The 19,318-nt window shown below is 43.1% G+C and overlaps 1 protein-coding gene across 7 annotated transcripts in view; it reads right to left on the reverse strand.

The window, feature by feature from the left end:
* Nucleotides 1-294: 294 nt before the first annotated feature.
* The window catches only part of KCNAB1 (potassium voltage-gated channel subfamily A regulatory beta subunit 1), a 419,709-nt gene continuing 400,685 nt past the window's right edge, over nt 295-19,318 (reverse strand). For 5 of the 7 annotated variants that reach the window (XM_019810530.3, XM_019810528.3, XM_011286073.4 and 2 more), the window contains 3 exons: nt 12,097-12,217; nt 7,051-7,139; nt 295-2,096 (listed from right to left, as the gene is read on the reverse strand). In XM_019810530.3, the coding sequence (XP_019666089.1) occupies nt 2,007-2,096; nt 7,051-7,139; nt 12,097-12,217 (300 nt within the window). In that variant the 3' untranslated portion in view covers nt 295-2,006. Of the gene's footprint in view, nt 2,097-2,711; nt 5,138-6,295; nt 6,364-7,050; nt 7,140-9,538; nt 9,641-12,096; nt 12,218-19,318 lie in introns of those variants that run through there. The other 2 variants (XM_045037401.1, XM_045037402.1) reach the window with 1 other exon arrangement.

Below are 19,318 nucleotides of genomic sequence, written 5' to 3' on the forward strand. Positions count from 1 at the left end.
GTTTTTAAAAGAGTTTGAGAAGCTTTAGCTTTAGTGCAGAGTATTTCTAAAATCCAATGAGAGATGATATTGTTAGCAGTTAATCATTTTCTTCATTAATAAGAGGAAAAATTTTGGGTTGTTATTGAAATCTTTTAATCCTGTTTCTGTTGGGTATCATTCAGTGCTGCTTACTTGCCAACATAATTTTTATTCAGATGATTCTTCCTATCTTATGGAGGTGGATATATATATATATATACATTTATACACACACGCACGCACTCTTATAATGAAAGATCAGAGAAAAACTAATTGAGATTAAGTGCACAAAATGCTTTTATTACTCTAAGCAAAGAAGTTAAATTGCAGTTCCAATTAGCCAACTTCAGCTCATTTATGCATATAGTAGTTCACTGGATTGAATACACAATGAACAACTGAAAGATGATCCATTTCCATCATTAATCTGGTACTCCTGGGCAAAAACCCAACTGTTTCCTTAGTAGAATACAGGTAGTAGTAACAAAAAAGAAAATTCATTGGTATTTCACACTAACGCTGTAAGATTTAGAACTTAATCATGAAATACATATTTGGAAATGGTGGCAGAAAATAGCATTTTAAGCTGATGGTATAATCTTTAAACGTCAAAGTGATTTCTATACGGGGTACTGGCTAGCCAGAAAATTAGAATTTTGTACATGCTCATGTGTCCAAATAGAGAGCTAGGATCCCCCCCCCCCCCCCAAAGTTTTCCTTCCTTACAGGTACACACAATATAGTCTGACAATTTTTCTCAAGTGACATACTCATGAGGGTAGGTAACCAGTAATGGCAAGGTTAGACTTCTGCTTCTGTGTGCAACAAGGCTAGGCCCCTTTAATCCATGCAGAGAGCTTCCATGCATTTAGTTTAGTGCATATATAATGTGGTTTATAGAATGAGGAAATTCTTTAACATTTGTTTTTCACTAGGCAAGTTAATTCACCCAGCATATTCTGAGTAGTGATAGCATTTTTCACAAAGTCCATGACTCACTTTCATGATGACTGCTCAAAAACAAGCATTATATTGTAAAATCCCAGTGCTAATTAAACAGCAAACATTTGCCTTTGTGGATATTTTACAGGTTTACTTACAAAACTGAGCATTTGTGTATTTATTTTTAAAGCTCAAATATTTAAACTTGCAGAAGCTGTGCCTACAAGCAGTCAGAAGTATAAAGCAGGTTTTAATAAAATGTAGTCAAAAGTGAACACTTCAGTTGCATATACATTACATTTTATTCAAAGCTAAGCTTCCATAGCAGTGTAATCCTCCCTTTCGTAAATTAGCCATCCTGTCTCAAGTTAAAGATTGGGTGTTCATCCTTTAATTATCTCTGTATGTGAATGGACAGAACGTTAATAGAATCTTAATAGAGACGCTTTGGGTCAGTTACAATACACGGTCATTCTTGGGGCCAAGCAACAACGAATATTTTTCAAAGGTAATGAAAGCAAATACCTAGGAATTTTAGTTTAATGACAAGTGAGACAACCTTTGATAACCTTCATGTGAAAATAGGGGGGGAAAAAAAAGTAAAATTGTTTGTTCTCCCAAGTAAGACTTCTGAGTGAACGTAGCCTCCTCTTTCTGATGCAATCCACATTGCATCTGTGGATTTTATTCGTTTGAAAAAATAGATCTGTACAGCCTACTTTAAGTTACTAAATGCCTGAAGGCACTAGGTCTTCCCCTCATATCCTTCCTATGGCATAAGCATGAGGCGTACAGAGCAATGCAAGAACAGGTGACTCCAGTCCAAGGTAAGAAAATAGAATGGATTTTCTTGGTTGTGAGTTTTCAGATGTGCTCGTTATTCAGGTGCACAGTGGTAGCGACAGCAGGTACCTCAGAATCCAGGAATACTAGAGGTTGAGCAGCAGGCTGCTAAGTGACTCAAAAGACTGGCTAGTAACACCATTCTGTACCAGTGTAGACCGCAGTTTTAACCATGCAGGTCCTATGGCTCATGCACTGCTTTATGATCTATAGTCCTTTTTGCTGTAGGGCTTGTTTCGCAATATGTTATCAATCTCATTTACCACGTGTGATGTCATCTTTGGGAGAACCTAGAGCATGAGAAGTACAAAGGATACGGTTGGTTAGTACCTGATCATTTGTTCTTTGTGCTTAATATTAAGCAAAGTCGTCTAGACTTAACGTACATTTATAAACCACAACTAGAATGTAAGGTCCCTGGCAGACTGTAAGCTCCTTGAGGTCAGGGACCTTGTTTTTTTCTGTCACTGAATCTCCTATGATAAGAGTGCTTGGCTCATAGTTGGTGCTTCTAAGTATTGCTTAACTGAATAAAGGCATGCTGTGTAAATGAAATACACATGGAAATACGAGTCACATGATTTTAGATTTTCTAATGGCCACATAAAAGTGAAAAGAAACGTGAAGTTCATAGTTTTACCCCATTTTATCTAAAACATTTCAACATGCAGTTGGTATAGAAAATTAAGATGCTGTACATTATTTTAAGTACGAAGTCTTTCAAATCCAGTAGATGTAACACTTAGAGCACATCTGCATTCTGACAAGCTGGTTTTGTGCACTAAAAAGCCACGTGTGGCTAGAGGCTAGGGTTGTGGACAGCACAGATCTAGAGACTGAGAGAGATTTTTTGCCACTGGTGGTCACAACCCTGGTGAAGGATGGGCAGGGGTTAACAGGCATCCCTCGTAGATGGAATGGCCCATGAGAGAGAAGTCTGTGAGATGAAGAAAGTGTAGAGTGGGTGGTGATGGTAGGGATAGGAAAGGGGAAATTGGGATAAACAGCGTGGAAGCCCTCAAATGCCACTTTTTGGAGTTGGGACTTGATTCTGTGGTCAGTGGGGAACCTCTCAGGACTTCTGAGCTGGGAGTGACCCTGTCGGGCACCTGGAGGTAGCTTGAAGGAGATTGAAAGGGAATGCAGATGCTAGAAATTTCTTGCTGTTGGAGCCAGAGATGATAAAAGCGTGAACTAACGGGTGGCAGTGAAGTAGAAAAAGACTGGATTAGAAGGACATTTTGGAGGATGATGATGGTTTTAACACTAGAAGGATAGAGGTGTAGATTATGGAGACACAGAGCCACAGGAGTGGTTTGGAATACGAGAAGTTTGAAGTAGGAGGTGTTGAGTTTAAGGTGTCTAGGGGAGATCCACAGAGGCATAGCTCTGTAGGCAGCCGAGTGCAGCTGTGGGTTAGTGCTGGCAGGAGGATTGGAGTTGAGGGTTTGTGAGTCATTTGTGTAGACATGCTGACTGAAGCCCTGGGAGAGGATGAGATCACCCAAGGCTAGCGTTTATCATGAGAGGGGGACCAAGGGCACACATTACACCATAAGAAGAGGGACAAAGGCAGACTTTTTCACAGGAATAGACTGACCCTGTGTGGAGACTCTGGCAAAATACAAGCATGATGGCCAGTTCTGAGGTTTCGGCCTCACCCTTCCTCTGCTGCAATCATGCTGGCCCGGGTGACCTTGTCTCCACTCAAGTGCTGTTCTCAAAAGCCTTAGGGTTTGGCAGAAGAGTAGAGCTACTCCGCCTAAGAAACTAGTTCTGGTTAACGTTTTCCTATCTGAAGCTAAAGGGAGAGTTTCATTTCCCACCAGCTTTGGAACCTCAGAATTGAAACTAGTGTGTTCTTTCAAACGAGAGACGACAATAAAGAGACCCAAATCTAGAAACTAGATTTGTGGGAAGTTTTGTCTAAAATATAATGGGTTAGCCATGTGAAGAAAAAAAAATTCTTCCATTACACCAAAATAAATTTCAGATAGAGATTTAAACATTAAAAAAAGAAACCATAAAAGTACTTGAATAAAACATGAAAAAATGTATATATAGCCTTGTAAGACTTAAAATTTTTGAGAAGCCATACCTCCAGAATTTTATGTGAAGTCGCCCGATTTTTTAATGTTGGCAACTGTTGTAAAACATTTTCATCCACTACAGATGACACAAACATCCCACAGGCTACCAGTTTGGCAACCTTGCTGTTCTACTGACTGGAATAATTGGTGGATTGAGGATACCAAGGAAGGAGAGCAGTGAGGGGAGATGAGCCCTGGATGTGAAGGGCCTGCCTGCTGAGAAGCCTGGATTTCTCTGAGGAGGTGATGGGGAGCCTCAGAAGGGAGAACATTGCTTCTCTCCACCTTCTAGGTGGAAGTGGGGCGGATGGGGGCCTGTGCAGGTGATGGCTGCCTGCCTGCAGCTGTGGTTTATCCTCTCCAGTCGGCCATTTATTGAGGCTCTGACTTGTATGTCCCTCCAGTTTACGCATGGCTGAGGCACATTCCATCCCTTAGAGCAGCTGGCTTCTCGTGCCCATTAGAACTTTCCTTTAACCACTGTTGGCACTGCACACTTCCTGTCCTGCCGCCAGTCCCACCACGGCTGTTGTGCCCCCAGCTGCCCAGTCACAACGGGTGGAAGTTTGCTGGGCTGGCCGGAGGTGGGAGTGGAAAGGGGGAGGGGATGATGGCGCCTCCAAGGTAGCAGCCTCCCAGCTTGGGTAGCATCCCTATTATCTTACCTTTTGAGCATCTCTTACCGCATCCTGCTATCAGCCTGAGCCTTGCTAGGGAGGAAATGCTTTGAGAAGATGACGGACTCCGGAGTTTTCGTCTGAAATACATCTTTTGCTACCTGGAGTACTCCCACAGCCCAGGAGTTGCCTCTTTTTACCGTTCCCAGGCAGTATTAACTCCCCCTGGGATGGCAGTGGTCACTATTCGCATGATAGGAATCTCAGTTCCTCCCTTTTCTGGCTGAGCCATCAGCAAGTCCTGTCTGTGTCCAAAGCCTGTGGAATCCATCCACTTCACCTCTATAGCCGCCATCCTAGCTAATCCAAGCCAGCATCTCTCGTCACCTGGACAACTGCCTTTGCCTTTCTTCATTCCACTTTCTACAAAGCAGCCAGCACAGTCTTTAAAAATTCAAATAACAGCATGTCCTTAAAACGCTCTGAAGGATTTGTTGCACATACAACAAAACTAACCTTTTTAGTGTCCTTTGAAATCCATCTCCTGCCTGACTCCACTTTAATGCATCCACTGTCCCTTTTGCTCACTACATGTTGGCCACGTTAGCCTTAGGCTGGCAGTTCCTGGAAAAAGCCAAGTTCCTAATGGTCTCCGGGCCTTCGCACTGTTCTCCACTGTGTCTGGAATGCTCTTGCTTGGGTTTTTCATATGCTGCGTTCTCCTCTTTGGACTTCAGGATACACCTATCCCAGAGGGGCCTTTGGCACAAACATGATCTGAAGTAGGCCCACCCATTTCTCAGTCTCTGTTACAGAACCCTCTTTAGTTACCTAATAGTCCTCACATTTTGAAATTATTTCATGTTTATTATGTGCTTCTCCCACTGGAATGTAAACTTCTTAAAGCCTGGACAGTATCTTTGTCTGTTATGGTGTCTCCAGTGCCTGGTGCATAGTAGGCTCTCAAAGATCTGAATGAACTAAGGGATAGATTGATTTTTTTTTTTTTTTTTTTTTTTTATCTGATTCACTCTTAGCCAGCCCGTGATCTCATGAGGGCAGAGGCCAGTTCTTTGCTCAGTACCTTCCATGCCTAGCGTGGTGCCAAACATACAATACATACTAAATAACTGTTAATGGAATTGAAATCATTGAATTTCAGTTGTGTACAGACTGTTCCTCTATTTCCTCCTTGTCACCGTGTAGTCTTATCTTTTCCCAGAACATCAGTGAAAATAAGGTAGGGGTGACTTTCATAAGAAGGAGCATTCCCCATATGGGATGGAACCCCATAGAATTCTGGGAGGAGTTGGGGGGCTGCAGAGGTTCTTCATAGCAGGGGCAGCTGCACAGCCCTAAGAAAGTGATGATGGGAAGGAGGTTGGCACCATTTATCTCCCAGCATATTCTGGGCTATTTGCCAAAAGGGTTTTTTAAAAATGTTTTAAGTTTAATCAAGTTTGTTCACACCACCATGGGTTTCCTTTTGGAAGGATTAACGGGGCTTGTTTCAGGGATGGGCAGGCAGGGGAGACCTTTCTGTTCCCCAGTGAGCAGTAGGAAAATAGACAACCATACCTGTTGTGGCAGGTGCTGGCTGTGGCAAGAGTAGTGGGCAGGGTCCTTAGGACCCTCAGGGCTGAGCGTGGGGCAGGCTCAGGACTGAGGTATGGCCTTTGGGGCACGGGATGGTCACAGCAGCCCTTAACCTCACCCTCTCCACAGAGCCCCCAGGAACATCTCTCTCCCACTTTCTCTCTCACTACCGATGCAGGCTCCTACCAAATCCAATCCACTTCTTCCCCAGGGAAGGTGGTTAGTCCTGAATTCGCTGCTAGAAAGAGGTGATCCTGGAAATCCAAAATAGAATTTTGAGCCTATATCCTCTTAAAATGTGGGAAACATTCATTCAACAGGTATTTGTTGACTAAGAGACACAGTATGCTAGGAACTGGAAAATCGGTGGAGATGCCAGAAAGTCTCTGACCTCCGGGAGCTCACATTCCAGTGGGGAGACAGGTAATCCTACTACATGATCACAAATACTGTGGTGGGGAGGAGGAATACAGGATGCTATGGGAGCAGAAAGGGGTGGGGGGCTTGGCACAACGTAGATTGGCAACTATTTGGGGAAAGGAGTAATGCATAATTTCAGGTAGGTTATTAAGCAGGTTTTTATGGTCAGGCTTGGGAATTCAGTCGCCCAGTGTAACATTGCTTGGGTCTTGGAATGCACTGTCCCACATACCATCCTGAAGAATGTGCTTTGACAGTATCGCCTGTTCATAAGAGGACACCCCTGGATCCATGTCCTTAAAAGTTCTGTTGCTTCTTGGGCCTTTGTGTACCCCCCTTATCCTAAGCACCCCCCCACACCCCCCAGCTAGAAACAGATGGCCTTTCCCTCTATTAGAGGCCTTCATGCAGCTGTGACACAATAAAGGACAGAGGTGGAAAGAGATGGGACACTGCCTGGGGACATCTTCAACGGACCATGATAGTCTCTGGAATTTACCGTAAAGGGCTGTAGTACTTGCCTGAATGGCACCGAGGTTTTCAATGAGTTGTTCAGGAGTGGATGATCCCAGGAGCACGGAACTCACACCCTCATTTCTCAGGCACCAAGCTGGGAAGAAAGAACACTTGGTCAGGATATCAAAACACTTCTGCTTATCGATCAGCTTATAAACACCACCTGTAACGCCAGTTGTTGCAACCAAAACTTTTGGGGGAGGACAGACCGTGCTTTCCAGGATTAAATACCTCAGCAGCAACAGCTGTCATGGAGAGGGTTTAGTACAATCTCTGCATTTGAGCTGAGGGCTTAGGGCTTGTACATTTTCTACATGAGTAGAAATGGCTGGGATATCCAATCCGGCTGTCCACGCCAGGAACACACTCTTGCTCCTGAAAACACCAGATCCTGCTTCCTGGCAGATCCCTGTGTTTCCGTTTCCATCTTGGCGCACAGTCTCCTGTCTTTCCATCTTACTCGTGCTCTTTTTTCTCATCTGTTATGTAGAGTCCTGTAGACCCTTCCTTTGTTTCCTTCTACCTGTCAAACTTCTCTGGATCTCCCTAGTCTAAGATTCAACCTGTGTTGATTATCTGCTTCTCACCAACCTTCCACCTCCTCTGCATCTCTAGCAACCTCCGCCCTTAAACCCTCTAGCCCCTGTCCCCTCTCTCAGCAGATGACCTGGTATCCTACTTTATGTAGAAAAGTCTGTTCTGTGGGATATTCTTCAGTAACCTACAAGCACATATATATATATACCCTCTGTTTTCAGATGAGGTGTCTGGTTTCTGTCCAAGACCAAAGTCTGCCCTGGATCTGACTCCTTTTGCCTTTTCTTAGACTTGTTTCATTATTGTTTCTGGCTTTCTCTCCTGAATCTTAAGTCTCTTACTGTCTTCTTCCTCTTTATCAAATTTGTCCCATTCTAAAATTAGCCTCCTGTAACCCTTCATAACTTGACTAGCTACTGCCTCACCCTTTTCCCCGTAAGCTTCTAAAAGGCATATAAAATGCCTTCCTTGCCTCCTAGTCCCCTTCTTAACTGTGTCAGAAGCCAAGTTCCCTGGGAACCTCCTTGTGGTTACAGTAGATGTCTCCATTCATAGATGTCTGGAACTAGAAGTTTCTGGAGAGTCACAGATGCAGTGTCTGCTGTACATCCTGCTAGGTGTCCCGCAGGCGCTGCACACTTCTTGCTACTAAACTACGAAGCCTGTCTTTCTTGTGTTCCCAGCCTCATTTAGTGGCCTTCCCAGCAACTGGGCCTTCCAATTCCCAAACCAGGGAGCTACCCTTAGGAACGTTTCTGAGCCCTCATTCCCTTTTAATTACTGTGTCTAGTTGATTATTCCTCCTAAATACTTCTTTAATCCAGTAGCTCTTGCATTGCAGCATGCATCAGAATCACCGAGAGGGCTTGTGAAACAGTTACTGGGTGCCATCCCGGAGTTCGTGACTCGGAAGGTCTGGAGTGGGGTCTGGGGATCTGCATTTCTGCAAGCTTCCAGGTGCTGCTGCTGGTTCAGGGATCAGGCTTATTGTAAAAACTTGATGTAAAATTTACCCAGTTAAAGTGTATAGTTCAGTAATTTTTCATAAGTTGATCATGTGCAACCATCACCATTGATAGTTAATCCCGTTTGTACCTCCACTCCCAGTAAACCTCTAATCTATTTTGTACCCCTATAACTTTTTATTACTTCCAGACATTTCATTTAAATGGAATCCTATAACCTGGATCTTTAAGTCTGACTTCTTTCACTTAACATAATGTTTATAAGGTTCACCATGTTCTAGCACGTATTAATATTTCTTTTATTGCTGAACAGAATTCCATCATGTGGATGTAGGACTACACTTTGAGAATCACTGCTCTGGTTCCACTGCCTACTGTCCTTATTCAGGACCTCACCTTCTCTCTCCTGCACAACTGTTTTTCCCACCTCTTGACTGGATTTTCTCTCCTTTTCCCCCATACATCTGTCACACGTCAACCAGCAATGTTTCCAGATGTAAATCTCATCATGTCACTTGCTGGTCAAAAGTTCTTCAATATAATCATTGTCCTGTGAGACGAAGCTCTCATTTCTCACCCTGGCAAACTTACTAGAACGCCGTCTCTCCAGCTTCAGGTCTTCTCATTCCCTGCCTTGAAATTCGGGGTGCAGTAGCACTCAACTGTTTGTAAATCCTTTCCACCCCCAAACATCATGCTGTTTTCCTGCCCCTCAAGCCCTCGGCTCAAGTGTGCCCTCGACCTGGAATGTCCCTGTGCCTCACTAACACCTACTCATCATTTGAAATTCTTCATAGATGCTTCACTGCTTTCTCCCAGAGTCCTTCCCTTTGAATCCCAGGTGGGGTTAGCCCCTGCACTTAAGACTTCCATGATCCTCTGTGCCCTTCTCAATTATTTTATTACAACACTGTATTAATCTATTCTCTTGCCCACCAGGCTGTGAGATATTTGTTACTTGCACTGGGATGCTCAGCACCCAGCCCAGTACCTGTACATGGTAGGTACTTGTTACATGTTTGTTGAATAAACACAGATGTGAATGATGGGTGGCTGTCCGGAAGCATTTCTTCTGTCCCCATCTGCTCAGGCCCTGCAACACATACTCTTAAGCAGTTAACATGCTCAGGCCTTTTAAGGCAATCACTAAATCTTTCCACGTGGACAAAATAAAACTATGAAGGCAACAGGCCAAGAGATCCAGGACTTTTTCTTTTTTTTTTTTTTTTTCCTTGGCTGCACTGTTTCCTGCTTTGCGCTTAGAGAACTCCTTTTGGCCCTAGTGGAAGTTCTGAGGTCAAAGCAGGGCACTGGGAAGATTATTGCCCATAAACTACCTGATGCCAGCAACAGCCAGTTTTCCTCATGGGCTGTAGGACATAGGAGGACCCACTGGGCCGAGCTGACCAGTGTGATAGGTAACACACACAGATGATTCAAGATAATTAGCATCTAACCAAGTGTCCTTAACCGTCCTATCCAGAATGCCTATGATCAGGGTGTGAAAGCTGGCTCCCGTGCAGGTGTGTGCCTCGGGAGCTAGCCCACGGCCGGGTTCAAGGAGTTCGTTTCCTGCCAAAGGATTCCCTTCCCCCTACACCCCTTCTAGCAGATCAAAGGTAACATGCCTGGAAATCATTTCCCTCTTGGTTTGAGAGTTCTGTGCTTGAAAGCAAAACTACTTGTTTATAAAGAGAAAAAAAATGACAGGCAAGACATCTAGGGGCACAGAGGGAGGAAAGGGAGAATCAGAGCATGTTTTAGACTATAAAGAGCATCTTTCATGTGTATCTAACATCTAGTGAAAGTCTAAATCTGGTAAAGGTTTCCTCTTTAGAAAGACCGTGTTCTGTCTTTCAGAGCTAAATTCAGTACTCACTGTCACGTCACTGCCTAAAACCATATTTACGACCATATTTGAAGAATAGATGTTTCTCTCTGTGCCTGTCACTTTGACCACCTGCCGAGGCTAGGAGTGGACAGAGTTTTAGGTCCAGGGTGTCTAATTCTTTGCAAAAACAGCAGCATCATTGTTACCACTTCCTGGGTACCTACTCTTTGCTTTATATCTATAATTTTGCTCTACTCAACAAATTGATAAGGTATCTATTATACCCCTTTTATAGATGAGAAAATTAATAGGTTAAATAACTTGCTCGTGGTCAAATAGCTAATACTTTTTACTGTGCCTGTTAAAGTTACAGGAATGCTAATCATATCATTCTTTGGCTTTTTTGTTTTTTGAAAGAAAAGATTAAAACAAGGCCTGTATATATACTTAGGTTAAAGGATAGTCCCCTCCTCCCCAACCACCTCCCCTTTCTGTCTCTGATGGCAGCCATTTTTTTCCTGCCTTGCAACCACAGACAGATCATGCATCTAACAAATATTCTATCACGTCATTTTATTTTCATAAAACTTACCTTGAGCTTTTTATCTCATTTCACTATCAGATTAGCCCCAATTCCTGCTATTTCTTAATCTTTAGGATTTTTTTTCTAGACTCTACACCCATTTTATTCTTTTCTCATAACTACCCCGTGGATTTTTTGTTTTTTTACCTTCAGTTTCTTTTGTAAAGTGGAGATAACGACAGCAGATACTCTGTTAACATCTGTAAAGTAGGGCTAGTGATAGCATACATCTCATGGGAGTGTTTTGATGATTAAGGAGACAACAGTGTGTATAAAGTGCTGCTGTAGAGCAAGGAGCCGAAAGTCTCCAGTCTTGTCTTTTTAATACTTAGCCTCTAAGCCACATGTGGCAGCTGTTGGCAACATGAGGGGTGTTTGGCCTGAATCGAGACGTGCTGTGGGTATAAAATACATTCTGGATTTTGAAGACATAGTATGAAAAAATGTGAACTATCTCAACTTTTTTTCTTATCACATATTAAGATAATGTTTTGGCTATATTGGGTTAAATAAAATACATTATTAAGACTAAGTTCGCCTGTTTCCTTTTTAATTTTTTACTATGGTCACTAGAACATTTTAAGAATGTGGTTCACATTATATTTCTATTGGACAGCACTGGTACATGTGGTTTTCAACTGTATGAGTGACCGTGACCTTTCATCGGCTCCACAGTGTTAATAAGAGGACTTTTCTTCATGGCCCCTCAGGAGGTTTCAGGGCAAACACGTTTCCCTGTGGCAGTAGCCTTGGGCCCCCGGCACAGCCCTGCTTCTGGCCTCTCACCCGCCCTGCCTCAGCTTCCACAAGGAGGGAAATTTGAGCCAGAAGACATGGATATCCCTCCATAATTGAGGGGCACTCACCCCTGGCACCGTGAGGATGTGTGTGTGTGTTCACTGACTTGTTCTCCTTTGAACTGTGTTCTAAGGGACAGAGGAAGGAACTAACGTATTTTTAGCATCTAGAAAATTCTGGGGAACTCTGAAAACTTCATTTTAGATAGTATTAACTGGGAGTCTGTGCTTCTGACGTCAGTCTGCCCCTACACTAGATGTTTTATCGTGACAGAGTTGTGAAAACTCTATTTTCTGTGACCGAGAAGAGCTTCCCCTCCCTAGAAGAGTTTTCTTACCGACAGCCAGCTGAGGTAGTGTGCACCCGAGGCGCTCAGCAATTGGGGAGAGGTCTTTTAGTTTGTTCTGCTGTTTTCGTCCCTCTTCACTTACAATTCTTTCCTTCAGCCACTGGTAGCACTAGGGAGACGAAGAGCGTTTAGAGGTTAACGTCTGGTAAGGGCTGGAGGCAAAGATTATTAAGTCCGTAAAATAGGAGAGCCCTCATGATGAATTCCTGAGTCTTCTTCACTAACCTTCATGTTAGTGTCGTGTTACGTAACATGTTAGTAACATGTTATGTCACCTTGTACCATGGTGACAAGGATGCCTGTGCTTTTAGGCAAAGAAATGTTCCCCACGGTCTCCTTGTTTCCTGGTTCAACATAGATTGATTTTTGACTAATAGTCACCATTCAAATCCGTCAACATGCACAAAAGTTGTTAGAATCCTGACATATAATCGATTATGCGTAGTCTGCTAAGTGGAGGAAATGATGTTTCTCATTGCAATAGCCCAATTTTAGAATGTAGAAAAGAAATGGACGTTTCGCCAAGGTCTATTATGTTTCCTTTTTGTCAGGAAGGCCAGGTGCCAAGCTTTCTGCGCAAAGAAAGCCATTATCTTACATTCTGTTATAACTATCTTTCTGCCTCTTGCCTTCTATTTACTCCCAGTCTCCTCTTCTCACAGCAGGGCTTTATTATGAGCTCTCTCATCTTCCTAGAAGCAGACAAGGCATAACTGATAGGTACCAAGTACATTTTTAAAATTTTTAAGTGGATAAAGACTATCCCACATGTGAATTACCTTTTGTATAGCGATTGAAACTTAAAAAGGTAAGGAGGCTCAAAACGGGAAACTGTTCTTTAAAACCTGTGAGAAGAGATTGACTCTGATCCGTAGCCTGTCAAAGTGAGCTAATTTCCCCGAGAGGAGAAAAATCTTTTACAACTTCTCAATGCCTTATTTTCCAGAAGGTTCTGCTCTTAAGAAATGAGGGACAATAGACTGTTCTATGCAAAACTAACACTAAGCAGCAACACCCAAAGGTAAAGAATATTTGTAAGAATGCGTTAGTCTGTTTTAGTGAAAATAACAGCAACCATCCCCCTGTGTGGCAATGTGGACTTTCTCCGCTGCCCGTGTTTGCGAAATAATTGCCACAACAGACCTTTACCTTCCCAAAGGCAATAATGGTCACAGACACGCCACCCACATGATTTCAATAAGACTGCTTGCTTTTGTTTTTGAAGTATTTTTTTCCTCACTGGAAGACAGTATTTCCAAAGAAAAGGGTAACCACATTATGTTTTATTATGATTTTTGGAATAATTTTGCAGATGTAAAAAAGAGAAAGGGCAAGCTGCCCCAGTTCTGTTTGCTTCCTAGATGTCAAAGGCTTACGGTCTGGCTCCTCACTCGAGAGTTTGCTTAGGGAGATGGCCAAGAGGTCTCTCAGTCTCAGCTCTGGGAAACCTCAGCGTCTTCCAGGACGAAGGGCCGCCTGCAGCAGCTCTCCAGAGGGGACAGCTGGTGCCAATGGTGAGGAGACGGGCACCACCACTGGGGCCCAGGGGCTTCCCTGGCCAGACCCGCGTGCTGGGTCAGAGAGCCCCTGAACTTATTTTTGCTGTCCTCAATGGGAAGACATTACCAATCCTTGCTTTAGTTTCATAACATCTTTCAGGGGACCAGTATCTCTGAGTGTTCATTCAAAGGGGAAAAAAAAGGTTGAAAACCAATAGCCAAATGATTGGGGTTTTTTTTGTTTTTGTTTTTTTATCATAACTAGGAGCATTCTTGAGTTTCAGTATATGCCACACGTAAGGAATGATTGTTTTATTTATCACTTACGGAACTCCAGTTTTGAAATCTTTATCGTGTGGAATGCATTTGTACCCTCAGGATTGAGGTACAAGTTTTGTGAGTGTGTGTGTGTGTGTGTGTGTGTGGATTGATTCCACCCATGCACACACCCGCACACACAAAATAATCGAGAGGCAGACTTCTAAAAGTAGCAAACATCAAACATTCATTTATTGAGTCACTCTCTCCCTACACTCAAAACACTATAAATCTCGTTGCTTTAATCATTGGAAAACACAAGCAGGCTAGGATTTTTAAAAACTAGACGCATAGTATTTATACTGCTTTCCTCACACTAAAAGAAACAAAAGTGTTTTTGGAAATAAATAGCTCTAACTGCTTTACAAGTGGGAAAATGTTAGCATAGGGAGGAGATGAGGCTTAATTAAAATATAAATATGGAAGCGAACCAGTGTTTTTTTCTAAGAAGATTGGTGGTGGGTGTGGTTGTGTGCAATAATAAACCCAGTTTGTTGACTAGGCAGCAATCTATGAATCAAAAGCTGAGGCTTTTTCTTCCAACCCTATTCTACTGCTTACCCCAGTGCCGTAGTGATGTGGTTATATGTTGACCTAACTGAATGGGAGGCAAGGATGGGCTTTTTGTTCATCGCAGTCTCCGCAGTCCTGACACAGTGCTTGCCATAGAGGAGGGGCTCAGCCGATAGTACAGTGAGGGAGGAATCTGAGCAACCAGGGCTCCACGGGGTAACACCAGATCTCTCCAATGTTTCAGATCAGGCACAGACACCCCTTCCTCATTCCAGTGCAACTCTGCCGATAGTCCTGTGTGACTCCACAATGCCTGTGGATCGACTCCACATCGTTTCATAATTCACTCCTTCGCATCTCTCACAAGTCCCCAAGTTACCCTTTGAAGGTGGAGACTGACCCTTCTTCCCCGTATCCTCAGCACTCAGCACAGCCCAGCACTGAGTAGATTGTTTGCCAAAGGGGGGAAAAAAAGAGCTTTTCTGTGCAGATTAGTGGGCTGTTACTTTTATACAAAATTCTCTAGATTTTCCAAAAGCCCATTTCTTTGCCATCTCCCAATGCTGTGACCATTTTACAGGTAATGATGGGGGGCCGGGCGCGGGGGGGGGGGGGGGGATGGGTAGGAGTAATCTGTGGGACTGGCCCTGAAGCCACTAGTTGGCTGTTTGTTAATAATGGATTGAAAGGCAGCAGCTGTAAAGCCATGGACAGAATCAGCCACATGTCATCTCTGGACCTTGTCTAGAATAATTAACATCCAAGATCACTGACTCTTGTCATTAAAACTTCAAAATCTCTGGCTCAAAAGAGCAGCAAAGTCTTTGATATTAAGATTGAAATCTCTAGGTAAAATGCTGAAGCTAAAAAAATTTCCTTTTGAAATTACACCATGATGTGCACTATCCTTAGTTTCTTTCTTTAAAAAAATTTTTTTTGGGGCGCCTGGGTGGTGCAGTCGGTTAAGCGTCCGACTTCAGCCAGGTCACGACCTCGCAGTCCGGGAGTTCGAGCCCCGCATCAGGCTCTGGGCTGATGGCTCAGAGCCTGGAGCCTGTTTCCGATTCTGTGTCTCCCTCTCTCTCTGCCCCTCCCCCGTTCATGCTCTGTCTCTCTCTGTCCTATAAATAAATAAACGTTGAAAAACAAAATTAAAAAAAAAATTTTTTCATGTTTGAGAGAGGGAGAGAGCACAAATGGGGGAGGGGCAGAGAGAGGGGAGATACAGAATCCAAAGTAGGCTCTAGGCTCTGAGCTGTCAGCACAGAGCCTGACGCAGGACTTGGACTCATGAGCTGTGAGATCATGACCTGAGCTGAAGTCGGATGTTAACTTACTGAGCCACTCAGGCGTCCCAATACTCTCAGTTTCTTAATGTGAACACCTGGAGTATTGGAACTGCCTCTTTTTCCCCATCTTGACGCACCTAAGTTTGCATGTTCCCATTTTCATTTGACAGAGGGGTATATACCTTTATGATTTTTCTATAAGGCATTTCGCCAGCAACAGGAAAGAGCTGCCCATAAATTTTATTGTACTTTTCATTTCTATTTACAATTTTTATTTAAAAACTACATACCTGGTCTGCTGATCAGACTTTGTTGATCTTCCCTTATGGCTCATTGCACTCATTCAACAAACACTTATTGAGTACCTATCATGTGCCAGGCTCTGTGACGTTACCTGAGTTTCACTGTCCGTCCCAGAGGTATTCACAAATCACTGTCCAGTAACTTGAGAAGTGTTTTGTAGTTGGGGTGTCTCCCTCCGTGATTGCCTCAGAAGCCATGCTTATACTGCCTCCTTGGGGAAAATGCCCCTAACAATGGTGCATAATGTGAGCCGGTCATAGCACTTTATTTACCCTTTGGGCTGTCATTGGTCTAACAGGTTGGCACATGACCCAGGCTTGGCCAGTCTTCTCTGAAGTCATAAAGAAAAGATAGATCGCTATTCTCTCATGTTACGTACCTTTACAGATATAAACCTGCAAACACCAGCTTTCCTGCTCCTGGCCTCATAGGGAGGACCCATTTGCAGTAGAAGATGATGCACACATGCAGAGAGAAATAGAGGAGATGGGGAGTCCTGACACTGTACAAGTTTATGGATGGAGTCAACCCTGAGACTGTCCCCATCCCGTCCTTCCCAGTGAGTGTCTGTCCTCCTTCCTTGATTAAATTAGTTTGAATTAAGTTCTGTGGCTTGCAAATGGAGAATTCTGACTCTGTAAGAAGTGTTAATGGGATAATAGAGGAAGATGCAAATGATTCAGTTTTATAAAGTGAGGACAGGCTTCATAGAGGTGAAGAATACCAAGCTTTGTCTTTAGAGATGAGGGCTTCTGCAGCAGAGTGAAAAGAAGGGCATTTCTAGGAGGCAGAGAACAGTGCGTTTTGGGTGAACAATATAGTAATACAATATAGGGAGAGACAATAGAAGAGTGTGCACAACTTAGATCCCAAGGGTACTTCCTTGGATGCTTTTCTGTTGAATTTGGGTTTTGTCCTATAAGCAATAAGTGGGAAGTGAGTAACAGATTTTAAGCAGAGCTATGATATGGTCAGATTAGTCTTTTATTATTTTATTTTATTTTTTTAAATTTTTATTTACTTTCAGTGAGAGACAGAGAGCAAGTGGAGGAGGGGCAGAGAGAGAGGGAGAGAGAAACCCAAGCAGGCTCTGCACTGATAGGGCAATGTGGGGCTCAAACTCGCAAACCGCGAGATCATGATGTGAATCGAAATCAAGAGTCAGACGCTTAACTGACTGAGCCACCCAGGCGCCCCAGGTTAGTCTTTTAGAAAGATAATTGGTCACCGTGATGGGCAGTTGGCAAAAGGGGAAAAAAAATCAGAGAGTGTAGATAGGAGGTTACTGCAGCAAAATAGGTAAGAAATGACAATCTGAACAAGGGCTGTGCAGGGGATGGGCCATAGAAAGTCAGGATGTGACCTGGAGGAGTGGGTGCCCCACTGGACAAGAGAAGGGAGGGAGAAGAGTCTGACATAACCCTTGGCTTCTGACTGGGACGGCCAGATGGAGGGTGGAGGCACTGTTACTACGAAGGAAGGTCAGGTTCTGGGGGCGGGGGTGAGGGGGTGAGGGGAGACAATAGATTCCACTAGGCATGACTAATGCCCATGGGAGATGTCTAACAGACGTGGAGAAGTAGGAGTATACAGCTCAGCAGTGGAGACAGAGCTGATGACAAAAGATCTAGAAGTCATTGTTAGAGCATTGGGCCAGATGCAGCCTCCAGAAAACCCCTGGGTACTACTGCTTTCTAAAAGACCCCTAGATAGGTTTTGTTCTCACTGTGTTAATTTACCTTCAAATACAAGTTCAGTACTTACAACGGCAAGAAATATCAGTGTCTATTTTATCGGTATGACTTACAATAGCTGATGTGAAACGCCAGCCATTCTATTTGGGGTGGGGGGAGGTGAAAGTTGCTCACTGACTTATCTACTTGCCTAGCGCTCTATCTTTATTTTCTTTATTTTTAATTTTTTTTGCTTCAGTTACTCTATTCAAGTGGCCTTTCTAAGCACACATATAGCACTATGGAAAACACTCAGGCTAATGATTTAGGAAGCATGGAGAGTCTGGAGCTCTAAAGAAGCTGCTTTGGGATCAGATAGATGCCTTTCACCTGTTGAAAGCCTTTCACGTTTATTGTTAAGGATGTTTCAATAGATGTTGGCTTTATCAACGTCAACAATAGAAATATTTTTCTGAGTTGCTTTTGGACTTAGCCATCTTCAAGTACTTCGTCTCTCTTTTTATTATTTATTTATTTAATTTCTTCTTTTGTTGGGTTTTTTGTTTTTCTTTTTTTTTTTTTTTAGCTGTTCGTAAGCTTTTCCCAAACAATGATGGAGGTCAACCAATCAACACTCCAAATACAGTGTAGCTACTTCTTCCTTCATTAAAAACCTGGGTTTGCAGGGAAACAAAAATGTCTCAGGGGGAGATAAACCGAGAGCCAAGACACCCGGGTTCTAGTATAAACTCTCTCTGACTTTGTGCTCTTAGATTGTTATCTGACCTCTGTGCTGGCTCAGTTTCTACATCTGAAAAGGTTCACCCTCTTGTATGGCATATGTGGAAGTACTTTGAGTGTTTTAAAACGTCTCTGAAAGAATGTAAGACAACATGCCTATCTACAACTGATCAACAGTCATCTGTATCCATTCACGTTTGTGTGGATAAAAGGAGATGAGTAAAGACAGCCCTGGGCGTGGCACATAGTAGGTGCTCAGTAAAATCGCACTTTTCAGTGCTTCCCTTCCATCTTCACTCATTCCTTACCATTTTTGTTTCATACCTTCCCTAAGATGCTTTTAGTCTTTCCTTGCTAATTTATTTAAACTTGGTTCAGAACAATCTGCAGTTTTCAGAAGCAAGACCACAATTAATATTCTAGGATAATTACATCTTGTGACAATGCTAAGCTAGGAACAGCCCTGTCACCCTGCTTTAGGAGATATTTATAGTGTATTATTTTAGAGAACAAACTAGCTAATAGGTCAACTGTAACAAGCAGAAAGGAGAGCGGGAGATGCAGAACCTTGAGACTGTTCTGATTAGCGAAGCACATAGTGGTCCCAGACAATTGATTACAGGCTTGGTGGTTTCAGCCTGACTTGAGCTGTTCCCCTGCTAACTTTGGAGGCAAGAGGCAGTGTCAGACTTCTGCTTTCTCTTAGGGGCCTTTGGTGTGTCAGTTTTAAAAATGTCTTTATTCTCTCTCCATTGACATTACCATTTGTGATTCTAATGTTATTATACATTGTCTCAAGTTTTTAAAAACAGACATGTTAATGATAATAATAATAATGAGGGATGTATGGAGTACTCTACAATGAATTAATCAT

The sequence above is a fragment of the Felis catus genome, chromosome C2 (genome assembly GCF_018350175.1).
Source record: "Felis catus isolate Fca126 chromosome C2, F.catus_Fca126_mat1.0, whole genome shotgun sequence".
Lineage (NCBI taxonomy): Eukaryota > Metazoa > Chordata > Mammalia > Carnivora > Felidae > Felis > Felis catus.